Source organism: Leptonychotes weddellii, chromosome 2, assembly GCF_054177405.1.
Source record: "Leptonychotes weddellii isolate Sample4059 chromosome 2, ASM5417740v2, whole genome shotgun sequence".
Lineage (NCBI taxonomy): Eukaryota > Metazoa > Chordata > Mammalia > Carnivora > Phocidae > Leptonychotes > Leptonychotes weddellii.
Window position 1 is genome coordinate 176336048 of NC_138370.1, and position 12349 is coordinate 176348396.

Genomic DNA, 12349 nt, shown 5'->3' on the forward strand with positions numbered 1-12349 from the left:
ACTCGGAATCGGTCTCTGGCTCTGCTGGGACCTGAGGACGCGCACCTCCCCAGCTGGTCCTTCCCAGGACCGCAAATGCCGGGGGGTGCCCACAAACTCCCAGGGTGTCCTTGGAAGCCCGGTAGGTAACAATGAAGAAAACAGCCGGGAATCAGTGTCAAAGCCACCACAGGATTCATTTTCAGGGGCCCTCTGCATTGGACTCACTTCTCAGTCCACACATCCGTCCCAATACCCCGTCCTCTAGCCAGGCAGGGTGCTGACGGGCCTCTTTGTGCATGGGTGCTGGGGACTGCGGACCAGGGCGGGCAGGAGGACACCCCCCCGTCACCTGGGGGCCCGATGCTGGCAGCCGCCCAACTAGCTGCACGGCGCGGACGTGGCCATGAGCTGCAGAGCCCAAGGGCCCAGGGGCGTCAGCGCCCCGCGTCTTCACCCTGAACCGATCCTCGGTGACCACCATGTTGCTAAGAAATATTTCACAGCAATTTCGAGAATTGGTGAGAGTAACTGTGGGTGCGCTCTGCCTTCTAAACCCTGAGAAATAAAATTCAGTGCTCGGTGCCCCTCGGCGGCCCCAGGGGTGCGACAGATGCTCTTGCCCCACTCGACGGAGGAATCTCAGGGGTGGCTTCCCCTTCGTTGCAACGTGGGGGCGCCTGACACACGGCTTATGGGGCCAGTGGTTCTCCCACACGGAGAGCCCACCAAGAGCCTAACTCAGAGGCCTCCAGGCTGCCGGCCTCGCCAAGCTGGGCCCGAGTGTGTGGCACGGAAGGAAGCTCAAGCCCAAGGCCCTTCCCAGCAGATGGGCTCGCCAGCTCCAGGGAGACACGCGTGCGTCACAGACCCGCACCACGCCTCAGGGCCCGCCCGCTCCCCTGGCCCGTGGCCAGAGCCCCTCTGTCTCGGCACAGCAGCGAGCCCGGGGGCTGGGCACGCGTGCTGGCCGAGGGGCCGCTCCGGCCAGGGTGCGCGGAAGACCCGTGTTCCCGCACAGCTGCCCTCGCCCGACAGTGCGCGGCCACTGCGACATGCCCGGGGGCCAAGCCCAGCGTGGCTGCACTTCCCACGCTGGTGGTTGTTCTGTGGGCAAACAGCCCCCGGTGGGGCAAGCGCGTGGGCCAGACGGCCGGTACCGCCTCGGAGCGCGCAGCCCCACCCAGGGCCGGCCAGCCCCGCGGGCTCCAGGCTGGGAGGAGCGGGCCGCTGAGCTCAGCCGCGCAGCCTCACTGACCACCACCCGGCGCCCAGACTCTCCTCCCCTGCAGGGGACGGCAGACGGGGGAGGCCTGAGCACGGAGGCCATCAGCACTCTCGGAGAGGGGGGCCCCTTCCCATCAGGCCGCCGCGCAGCCCGAGCGTGGTGCTGCGTCTCCCGGTTGCAGCCCCGAGGGGCCTCCCGGGGTCGTTCAAATGGCCCCCTCGCGCTGCTCTCCGTTCCCCGGCCGTGTCTGTGGGTGTACGTGAGGTGCTCAGGGATACCCCCTGAGTGAAGGGCGAACCTTTAGGAGCCACTGTACTAAGGCAAAACCCCTTGAAAGTGGAAAGGAATTTTCAAAAGCAAAAGAAGAGAGCTTCAAACCAGTCCGATGACAAGCTCCAGAGTTTATTACTCTTGGAAGAACACAGACTCGGGACACGGGGGCGTCTACAAACGAGAGCAGAAAGGAAAGTCAGCCACAGCGCAGACGTGCAAGAGTGCAACACGGGGAGAGACCACGGCTCCTCCCGGCTTGGCGTCCGTGCGCGGCCTCGGGGAGGGCGCCAGGGGAGCCTGCCCACGTGGCCCACGTCCCCAGAGTGCCCAGATGTGGACATACGTACAGAACACACCGCGACACATGCCTCCCGGGCCCCCGGTCCTGGGACACACTCGGACTGCCAGCGGCATCCTGGGCCGGGCCGAGCCAAGGAGGCGCTGGCGTCACCCCCAGAGCAGACCACACGCGTGGCGTCAGGGTCCACGCGTCACCGAGCACACACAGGAGAAAGGACAGCCACCAGCGGCCCCGTCAAAGTGTCCACTGCAAAGGCTCCTTGTCTACAGCCCAGGGACGGGGGACGGGGGGCTGGGGTGGGGATGCAGGCACACACGTCGTGGTTCGGAGCAGGACAGAACTGCTCCTGGAAGGCCGGGAGCCCCGCTTCACGCCCGGGCAGCTGCCGCTCTCGGGCGCCCACACCGCTCGGCTCCACACCCACGAATCCCAGCGTCTGTCTGGAGGAACGCCTAGGCCTATTCCGGGCCAGGGAGCCCCAAGGACTTCCCCTGGCACCCTGGGAACGGAGCCACAGCGCGGCCCACACGGGGCCACACCCCCCCGTGGTCTGCCGGGGTCGGGCAGGCGTGTGCAGCCGTCCCTACGGAGCACCGGGGCCAGAGAGCACGCTCCCTCCCCCAAATCACACGGGGCTTTCCCGGTTGCTCAAGACAGATGCTATTTTTTTTTCCAGTCTTGAGACTGCAACATGAAAAATGCTAGCTATCCACATTTTAGGAGTGGCACATACATTTTCGGAGACTCCCCGGGCCTTGCTGGGAGGCGGTCCCGGCCACGGGAGCGAGGAAGAGGCTGGGGGGCAGTGCGGACACCGCTCACACGCACCTCCCTCCCAGAGCACCGCCCGGCCCCGGCACTCTCACCCCGGGCCCCTCCAGGACCCATGCTGGCCACACGCAGGGGCGCTCCTTTCAGAAAAGGCAGAGGTGGCCCACAGTGAGCAGGACAACAAAGGTCACATTGGAACCTCGTTAGAGCGAGGATTCTAGGTAGAGGGGGACTTACCACAGCTGTTTCTGTTTTTATTGGAAACGGAGTGGATAACACTGGGCGGACAGTGGAGGAGCAGAGAGTCAAAGGTGTGCAGGGGGGTCAAACCTAGAGGTACCTGGTCTCGGAGGTCCGGCCGAGTCCTGCGGGGTGGGGGTGGGCGGCAGTAAAGTGCTGTTGGGGCTGCTGATGTCCCCCTCCCCCATGAGCGTCAGGTCAGCCACGTGCTCGCCCTCCATGGTCTGGACGCCCCCGTCCTCGGCTTCCTGGGAGTGGGGCGAGGGGGTCTGGGGGGCACTGAACGGCGGGCTGTCAGCCGAGCTGGGGCTGGTCGCGGGGCTCTCGCGGCAGTGTCGGGTGGGCCCCCAGGACTCTGGGGGCCGGGGAGCCTTCTCCTTGCCGTTGCTGGTCAAGCTTCTCTTGCCAAAGCTCTTGGCGGCGGTGGGCGAGGGCAGGGCCAGCTCCACGGGGCCGGGCGGTAAGCGCAGGAACTCGGGCAGCACCAGGTCCTCCTTCCTCAGCAACCCACGCTGGTCGTCTGCTCTGTTGCTCTGAGCTTTGGAAATGAGCTCAAAAAACTCTAGTGGAAAAAACCCACATGGATCAAGCTTTAGAGAGACCCACACCCAGGCCTGCACTGCAAAAAGTTCACCATCTAGAAAGCTCGTGTCGTGGGCTGTCCCACTGCCCCGGAAACTAGAGGCCCGGGCCACCCAGGCGCCTCCATCCGGCACCCTCTCTGCCCCCGGAGCTGCAGGGAAGGCCCCGCCCCGAGAATTCAGTTGTCTCAAGTCCAGACTCGAATAGACCAAAACCCCCGACTGGACGCGGCTGTGTGAGGACGCTTCGAAAGGCACATTCATCGTCCATACTCCAGCCCGGGGTTTCTGAGTAACCTTGGAAGCCCTGTACCTACATCCCGGTTCCCTTGTGATGCTGAGCGGAGGCCACCTGAGGCACGAGCGAGCCCACAGTCCCCCCAAGAGAGGTCACCACCTCCTGACAGAGCGTGGTCCTGGCGGGGTCCCCACTCTCTCCCCCACCTCTGCCTCCAGCCTCCTCGCTGGCTCCCCCAGAGCTCCTGCCTCCTTACCTGGGCCGACCACCAGCCGTAAATGGAGTTCACTGTTCAAAGTAGGAGGAGTCTAAGCTGAGCTTTCTCTAGCATTTAAATGATACTCTTTGAAGAATGACAAGGACTTTAAAACCTCAAATCTTAGTGGCTCTCGGCTGGGAGCCTTGTGTCTTACTTCTGCCTCCTCGGTGGCCAGCAACGGCCAAAGGAGGGGGGTGAACGGGCTCAGGTTGGCCTTTATGGGGAGCTAGCTGTGGGCCCCGCGGCCTAGCAAGCACTCCCTGGATCACAATTCAGGTCCCAGTAACAGCTGTTAGTTTTGATTCTGCCGTTAGAAGCTTTCAGAAGAAAAAGCAGTTTCCATAAGAGATCACCTCTCCTTGGGTCCCTGAGGCCACCGCCCTCTCCCCTGCAGGCCCAGGGAGGGCAGGGCATCCAGCCAACAGGCTAAGGCACAGACCTGCCTCGGGGCCTCTGGCCGGCAAGGTCAGCAAGTCCAGGGCCCTCCTGGCTGCCGCCCCCTCACCTGCGCCCCCCCCCACTGGTGACCCTGACACGCACCCCCTGACACTAACTGACCCCTCGTAGGAGCTGGGGAGGGGAGGGCACAGGCAGACCCTTGGGGACCACTTGCTGCCCCCCTCAAGGGCACTCCCTGGCCGCTAAGGGGCCCGATGCTCAGTCTGACAACCGGGAAGCGGCACAGCAGCCCCAGACGGACCCGGGGCGAGGGGCATGCTCAGCTCAGTGTGACAAGGATGGCGTCCTTCTGACGTCAGTGGCTCAGAGGAGTCCTAGTGACGGCCCTGGAAGACTAACATCGCATTCACTAGAAAACGCCGAAGTTGTAAAAAGTACACATACCCTCTGCTTCGTCCAAATTAATTTTCTGATTTTTTTTTTTCCCAATCTTTGCAATAGATTCTTCTCTCTTTGAAAGCCGGGGATCCCTAGCATTTTTTCCATTTTCTCCTTTTATTTTAATAGAATTAGACTTGCCTAGTGTTCTCTCCTCTCCCTGCATTAGAAGGAAAGTCAAAGTTCTGCTTACACGTCAGACACATGACAACACACAATCCATCAGTTAGAGACAAAAAGCACCCCCCGAAATACAGACTTTACGTGCCTTGCGGAAAAACCAATCTCAGTGACAAAGGTCACAAGAACAAGAGCATGAGCGTGAGGCACCGCCCCCCCAACGCAGGGGAAGAGCCAGCCCACGGTCGGGGGAGCCAGGCAGCAGACGGGGAGCAGGGTGCGGGGCCGGCCCCGAGCGCACAGCCCCTGGGCACGACAGGAGGCGCACGGAGGAGCGTGAGGGGCCCGGCCCGAGCTGCGCCAGCCAGCAGCGAGGGACCCATGCGGACGAGGGCAGAGGGCAATTACCGTAGCCGAGTGATTTCTGGAACTGGAATTTACAGCTGCATTCTGTTTGGCTGGTGCACTTTTCTGTTTCTCTGTGGGTACTAAACATAATGAAACATGCTTTATAATTACAGCGAATTGCAAATCCACCCGAACATTCAAATATAATCATATTTCTATTGTTTTTGAGAGAAAGCTATAGAGAAGCCCAAGGTACAAGACATCCTATATTAAAGACGCACATATGGGCCAAACCCCTGGTGCAGGACGAAGGGACAAAGACCACGGTCTCCCACCCGCCACATCGGGGCAGGAAATGCTCATCATGTGAAGACGTGCGCAGGAGGCACAGCGGGTCCCCCCTGCAGGCGCGGGGACTTGTGGAGGCGTGGCGGAAGAAAAGCTCATTTCAGGTACTGTCTGGTACGAATGTTCTTTAGAAAGCAGAAGAGTCTCACGCTTACGACATGTTTTCAAATACGGCCGTCGCCCCACGTCGGAACGGCAGGCTGGCTTCTGCCGGCACCAGAGGGACAAAGACCACCCCTCTGGCCCGGAATCAACTAGGGGACTAACCGCGCTCCGAGGTGGCTCCTGCCTGCAGCACCCCGTCACACCCCCTTGGGTACAAACAGGCCGGAAGGTCTGACCTTGCCAGACCCTGAGGGAGGCCCACGCCCTGCTCGGGCCACTCACCCCACCCGGGCCGGGTACCAGGCCCCAGAGTGAGAGCACAGCATTCTCTAGAACCGAGGGTGGGCCCAGGAAGATGCCTCCTCGGCAACGAGGGGGGAGAGGAGAAGGAACGAGCACGGAGGGCCGCCAAGGGGCAGAGATAAGTGAGCCCAGCTACACTGTGGAGCAGAGTCAGCCTCGCTGGGTGGAAGCCCAGGAAAGGGAAGAAACCGCCCAAAGCGGCACCCACAGCTCCTTGCAGAGTTATCTCCTCGCTTGGGTACTGGGTAGGAGGTTCCAGAAAGCCCTCTCCAGGAGACACGCTTCCTACTGCCCTCCGCCTAGAAGGGGGCTGGGTGTTCTGAGGAGGAGCATCAGGGGTGAAGCGTGGGGGACTGACTGCTGGCCCCGAGGTCGGGCACCGGCTATGGGCACCCCAGTGTCCCCAGGGCAGGCCTGTCACGGCAGAAGCAGCATGAGGGAAAGGGCTGTGTAAACCTCCCGGTTCCCTGCACACAAGCGACAATGGGACCGCTGACGGCACCAGCCCACCGCCTCATCTGCTGGGCCTATGTCCCGCGGGCAGACGACCGTGAGGCCTCCCAGGAGGAAGCACTCTCTGGCCAAAGCCCTGGACACAGGGAGCGCTGGAACCTCGGCGCAATCCTATGGGGAGGGGATTTCGAGCAGGCCTGTCGCCCCTTCTTACAGCTGAGAGGACCGCCCCCCCACCTGTCAGCAGGCGGGCAGATCCCCGAGCGAGGCCCTCTTGCTCCTGGTCCCACTGCCTCTGGCCCGCAGACAGGCCTGGACCGGGCTGGGCCCCTCAGATGCCCAGCTAGGGCTGAGTTCTGTCATGGCAGGGGGGTTGCCAGGCCCTGTAAGACCCTAAATGAGACCACTGGGGTAGCAGGGCTGGGGGCTTTCAGGAGGCAGAGAGAAGGGGGCCCCAGCAGGCCAGGGGGACCAGGGATGCCTCGAGGCCTGGCTTACCTTTTCCTCTGGAGGGCTCCTTCTCCTCCAAGATGACCCGCTGCCCATCCAGACTTGATATGGGCGCGCCAAGGTCCAGAGGCTCCTTCTCTCCACTCTAGAGGCAGAGATGGTGCATCGAGTCACTCACCCGGGTCAGAACTGTCCGGCACGGCTGTGCGTGGTCCAGCTGCTGACAGGAAGCCCATCCCAGGTATGATGGAGTCACACGCCAGGTGACCCCAGGTCCTAGCACCTTGGAGGGCTGCCTCAGAGGGCACCCCACAGGTGCCCAGCCAACACGCATGGGACCATGTTGGGGCTGGCCACATGCCCCTGCCACAGAGAACACGGCCTCCAAGCCCTGGCCGGCCCGCGGGGATCGGAGACCCGGGGGAAGGAACGCTTGTGAATGCTGCGGACATCTCAGTCCACAGAGCCGACGCTTTAAATATCGCGTCAAGTTGGCATGAGTCTGCGCACTGCTCCTATCCTGGGTGAGGTGTGCGCGAAAACCCGCCCCCCTGCCCCTCAGATGCGGCTGGAGGGTGAGGGGTGAACGCAGAGCGCCTCCCCTGCCGACTACTTAGACAAAGGACCCTGAACTCGTCGGCTCCCTGAGTTCCGTCAGTCGGGAGAACAATAAAAGTGACCAGATGCCACGTCGGAGAGTGGCGGCCAGCTCCTGGCGCCGGCCATGAGGAAACGGAGCACCAGCTCACAGGGCTGCCCTGCTCTCCACCTTCCTGCCCTAGGTGGGCACCATTCACTGAAGAGGCCGCATCTGTCACGACCCACTCCACAAGAATTCTCCGTGGCCGGAGCCCCAAGGCAGTGGACCCGCTCTTCCCAGTCAGGGTCTCAGCAGCCCGAACGCAGCTCAGCCGGGAACAAGCCCAGGGGCATGCTCCCAAGACTCACCCGAGTTTACAGATAGGGAGACTGAGGCCCAGAGGGGTGAAGTGCTAGCTCAGAATCTCAACAGAGTAAGCAGCAGGGCGCCCAGGCCACGTCCCTCTCTGACCAGCAGCTGGGGAAGGGGCTTCAGGCTACCCTCAGGATATCTGTCAACAACTTAACGTGGTCCTCTCACTCATTTCAAGGCTTCTTAACAAGGGGGGCCCAAGTCAGAGAAAAATTAAAATCCTAAAAATACTTGTTGGGCACCTGGGCGGCTCAGTCAAAGCGTCCGAGTCTTAAATTTCGGCTCAGGTCGTGATCTCAGGTCATGGGATCGGGCCCTGCATGGGGCTCCCTGCTCAACAGGGAGTCTGCGGGAGATTCTCTCTCTCCCTCTCCCTCACCCCTCCCTCCCCACTCACATGTACTCTCTCAAAAAAAAAAAAAAAAAGTCCTAAAAGTACTTGAAATCATAGCTCTGATAAAGTATATTTTCTGAAGAAGGAACGCAAGGCGAACACTGTGTCATTAATCACCAGGTTTCACAGCAAAGGAGGATAGTGTGCTTGGAACACATGGTGCTTTCAGCAGAGACCAGGTCTCGGGTACGCGGGCTCCCTGACCCAGGACATCTCCCACAAACACCCTCTGCTCACAGGGACAGGGGACTCTGCCCCGGCTCACGGTGGTGTCTTTGCCCCAAAGTGTGGTCCGCTCTCACCCACTCACCTACCCCGGGGGTCCTGCTTGGAAATGACAGAGTTTTTAATCTAGTGGTGCAGACGGGACTTGGGAGGTGTCGGGGAGAGCGCCCCCCCCACCCCGGGGGCCACCAGCAGAAGTCTAGCAGCCGCTCACATGCAGGACGCATCAGTACCCTCAGCACGCGGCCAGCCGAGCACATCTGCAAACGGCAGCCGTATTCCAGGGGTTTTTAGTGGTGTGTTTCGCCTTTTGGTTTCCCTGGACCAAAGCCACATCTCCACGATCACCCAGAACCCACTGGGAATGATCAGGTGTCACTAAACAACGAGGATTTCCACTCACGGGGACGCCCTCCCACCAGGGCCTCATGGCCTCTGCTTCTACACGCCCCCGTCCGCGGAGCCTCAGGGGCCAGCAGCCCGTGAGCTGACCCGTCCGCGCAGGGAGCACAGCCGAGGGGCCCCCACGTCACTCACCAGCCTGGCCACCAGCTCGTTCAGGTGCAGGCCATACTTGGCCACCACGGGCCGCAGCACTTCTGTGACGGGCTTGGTGGGCTTGGCCTTGAGTCCCACGGACCGGTTAATTGGAACCAGATCCAGCCTGGTTGGAGGAGACACATGAACAGCGTCGCTGCGGATACAGACTTAGCTTTCCTCCTTGAGGGCACCACAAGGCAGCAGCCCCGTGGGGTCACCAGGTCGGCGCTGTGGAGCACTTTCAGCATGAGAAAGAAGCCGCGGGGGGCGGGGGGAGCTTCTCGAAGGTTTCCAGTGGGCCAGCACTCTGCTGTCCCGCCTGCGCGCCCCTGGGTGCGGCCCTACGGCGGCTGCCACACAGGACGGAGAGTGACCCCTTGGCTCCGTGGGTCCCTGGGGGCTGCGTGTGGCCGCTGCCACCCCCCACCCCGCTCACGAAGGGGGCGCCAGCCTTCCTTTCCCAGCCCAGCACGCAGGGCTCGCAGGGACGCCCCCAGAGACAGCCGCGTGGCCCAGAGACCTCAGGAAACCGCAGGGGCGTTTTTCGTACCGAAACAAAGTCCGCTTCTCTAGCCGCAGGTCCCGAGACTCCAAGATACTACTGTCCTGATGCAGCACCAGAGGCTTTGCGATGCAGGGGAGGACAGAGACCAACGTGAGAGTGGGGGCGAGCCCGCGCCCCTGAGCGCCCCCCGACTGCCCCGGGATGCACAGCTGCGCCGAGCAAATCGCGGCTTCAAAACCAGCTGCCCAGAGGAGGCCGCGCTGCAGACAAGCAAACGTTTGCGTGCTGAGGGCTCCTGGCAGGGGGGCCAGGCTCCAGCGGCAGAGCCGTCAGCCTGAGGGCCTCAAGCAGCCCCGGCCTACGGTGACCGGGCAGGTTTAGCTGACCAGACCAACAGACCCGCCCTTCCCCCCACCCCCGCCCACGGGCAGGGCCCCGAGGGTCCACGCAGCCCCATACCTTGTCCCCGCCCACCAGGAAGAGGTCGACGGCAGCCCCGTTGATGCCGTGTCGTTCGCAGAGTCCAGCCAGGACCTCTTTGATGGACAGCCCCGGCTTGACGACCACCACGCAAGACGTCCCGTCGGGGAGCTGGATGCAGCAGGGCTTGGTGGCCTTGTCCCGCTCTGGCACCAAGGTCCTGCAGGCCTCCGGCTGGGGAGTTGGGAGACAAGTGTTACGGGCAGGTGCGCAGGGTGCCAGGGGAAGGGCTCTGGCGGGCTTGCGTGGGCCTCGGGAGACTGTACAGTGCATCTCCCTGGGCCACACGCAGCTCCGTACATGCAGAAACGCCGTGACAGATCTACACGGGGGGCTGGGCACGAGAAGCCGACAAAGTTGTTGGGGCTTCTACAGTAACACAGGAGAGAAGAGAGCAAGTCTGTCTGCATCTCCAGTCTTATCTTCCAGTCTCCTGTGGAACCATTTCCAAGGGCCATATTTAAGGAGCTTTCGTGCTCAGAATAGGATGGGCCCTGCCGTGTTGTTTTCAGGGCTTTCGTCTTGGCCTGAGGAACCCACTCCTCCTGCCTCTCAGTCCGCAGCACTGGGGACCCACCAGGCAGGCTGGATCGCCCACGGAGGGCCTGGGGCCCAACCCAGGCGGGGAGGCCCCTCTGCTGCTTCTCCTGGCCTTTCAGGCCCCTCCTACCAGAGCTCCCAGGACTGGAGGCCTCTCTGACAGGCACGGACTGTGGACAGCACATCGGCCTGAGGGAGGGGCTAGGGCAGCTCAGACAAGGGCTCAGAGGCAGGAACATGCACCCGAGAGGGTAAGGACCCCCCCACATAGACACCAGCCATCAGGTCAGGAGAAAGCAGTGAGGGGCGGGGTTGGTTTGTTCTTGACCATTCTGTACATTACTCAGTGCTCAGCATGGTAAGTGTGGGGAGGCCAGGGGCTGCGATCCTGCTTTAGCTGCTGGCAGAGGGCCCGCCCCACCAGCGCCAGCGCCAGGCTGAGGCCTCGGGTGCCCTTTCCTCCCAGAGGAGGCTCGACACCTCTGCCTGGGTGAGGACATGGCCCAGGTTCACTGAGTGCTCAGCAGTGAGACGCAGCCGCAGGGTGGGGGAAGGTGGGCAGGGAGAGGCGTCTGCACTATTCACCGACTAAGCCAGGAGCGCAGGAAATTGCTATTTAGCGCTCTGTCCCAGCACCAGGACCCATACTCAGATGTGGGGGCTCCTGATGGGCAGGGGGCGGACCAAAGGGCCATCAGGGCCCCGTGTGTGCGGCAGGCCTCTGCGCCTCTCGGCGACGTCTCCTGCGGTCTCTGAGTTACAACAGCATCCCCTGGCTGCAGACGGCCCCCCACAGAGGTGCTTCCCATGTGCGAACTACCCCAACACTATCTCCTCCTGACAGTCTGGAAATCTCTGCCACCCCAACTGCATTCTGGAAAACACAGTTTGTAGGTGGTAGGCTGATGATAAAACAGGCCCAACTATTCCCTTCCCACGGATGCAGACGCAGGAATAAAGGGTCTTTGTTTTAAGCCAGAGTTTTGGGGTGGTTTGGCGGGCAGCCACACCGAACTGACATGTGATTAAACCCCTCCAGCTTTAACTGATACACAGTGTAACTGAAGAAGGAATAATATGCTACATTGTCGTTTGACAATGACAAGTGACTAGGATGTTGGCAACAATTAGGGTTTCCAAACCTAGTATCAGACCACAGCCAACAGCCAGCAGGCCCCTAACTGGAGACTGGGGCCACGTGGGTAGGGCGTGAGGGGAGGTGGAGCCCCCCGCCGCGGCCAGGCCCCCACTGGCAGAAGCACAAAACACAGGAAGGTTTGCGTTAGTGGGATATTCCAACTGTGAGACAGACACAGAGCACCTGGCTTCAGAGCCTTCTGTTTGCTCTTAGTGGGAGTTGAAAATATGGCAAATGAATGAGAGCAAAAAGACATCCAGAGTAAATCCAGAAATATCTTTAGTACTCAAGGAGCAGCCCTCCGCCATCTGCCAAACACGCAGCCAGGAGCGCTAGGCCGGCAAGGGCCCCGGCCCAAGCCCCGCTCCCCACATCCAACGCACGCATTCGTGGGGCTTTGTGAGAGTGGGCTCTGCATGACTGAACACTGAGGCGGGGTTCACCGATCAGCTGTGACCCTGGGGACGGGGAGGTGGCGACTTACCAGGTCCAGGCTCCCCGTGGAGGACACGGAGCCCTGTGACTCGCGGCGGCCCAGGCCTCCATTGGCGTGCAGGGGCTCTTGATGGGGAAACACAGTGACTCAGAAAACCAAACAGCACCAGCCCTACTTTTCCCCACTTACTGTCGCATCTCCCAACCCCGCCCTGCAGGCTGAGCAGACAAAGGACGTGGAGAAGCCTTTCCGAGGCACGGCCTTCCCTCGCGGACAGTCAGGCGCACCTCCTGGGCATAGCTAGA

At 61.7% G+C, this 12349-nt stretch overlaps 1 protein-coding gene across 1 annotated transcript in view; it reads right to left on the minus strand.

Annotated features, from left to right (window-relative positions):
* RGS12 (regulator of G protein signaling 12) overlaps positions 1–12349 on the minus strand; it is a 60679-nt gene that overhangs the window by 4878 nt on the left and 43452 nt on the right. Inside the window, exons 8-15 of the mRNA XM_081812702.1 lie at positions 12093–12169; positions 9910–10104; positions 9496–9569; positions 8943–9069; positions 6883–6979; positions 5236–5315; positions 4714–4867; positions 2893–3354 (exon numbers count right to left, since the gene is read on the minus strand). Of these exons, the coding sequence (XP_081668828.1) occupies positions 2893–3354; positions 4714–4867; positions 5236–5315; positions 6883–6979; positions 8943–9069; positions 9496–9569; positions 9910–10104; positions 12093–12169 (1266 nt within the window). The remainder of the gene's footprint in view (positions 1–2892; positions 3355–4713; positions 4868–5235; positions 5316–6882; positions 6980–8942; positions 9070–9495; positions 9570–9909; positions 10105–12092; positions 12170–12349) is intronic.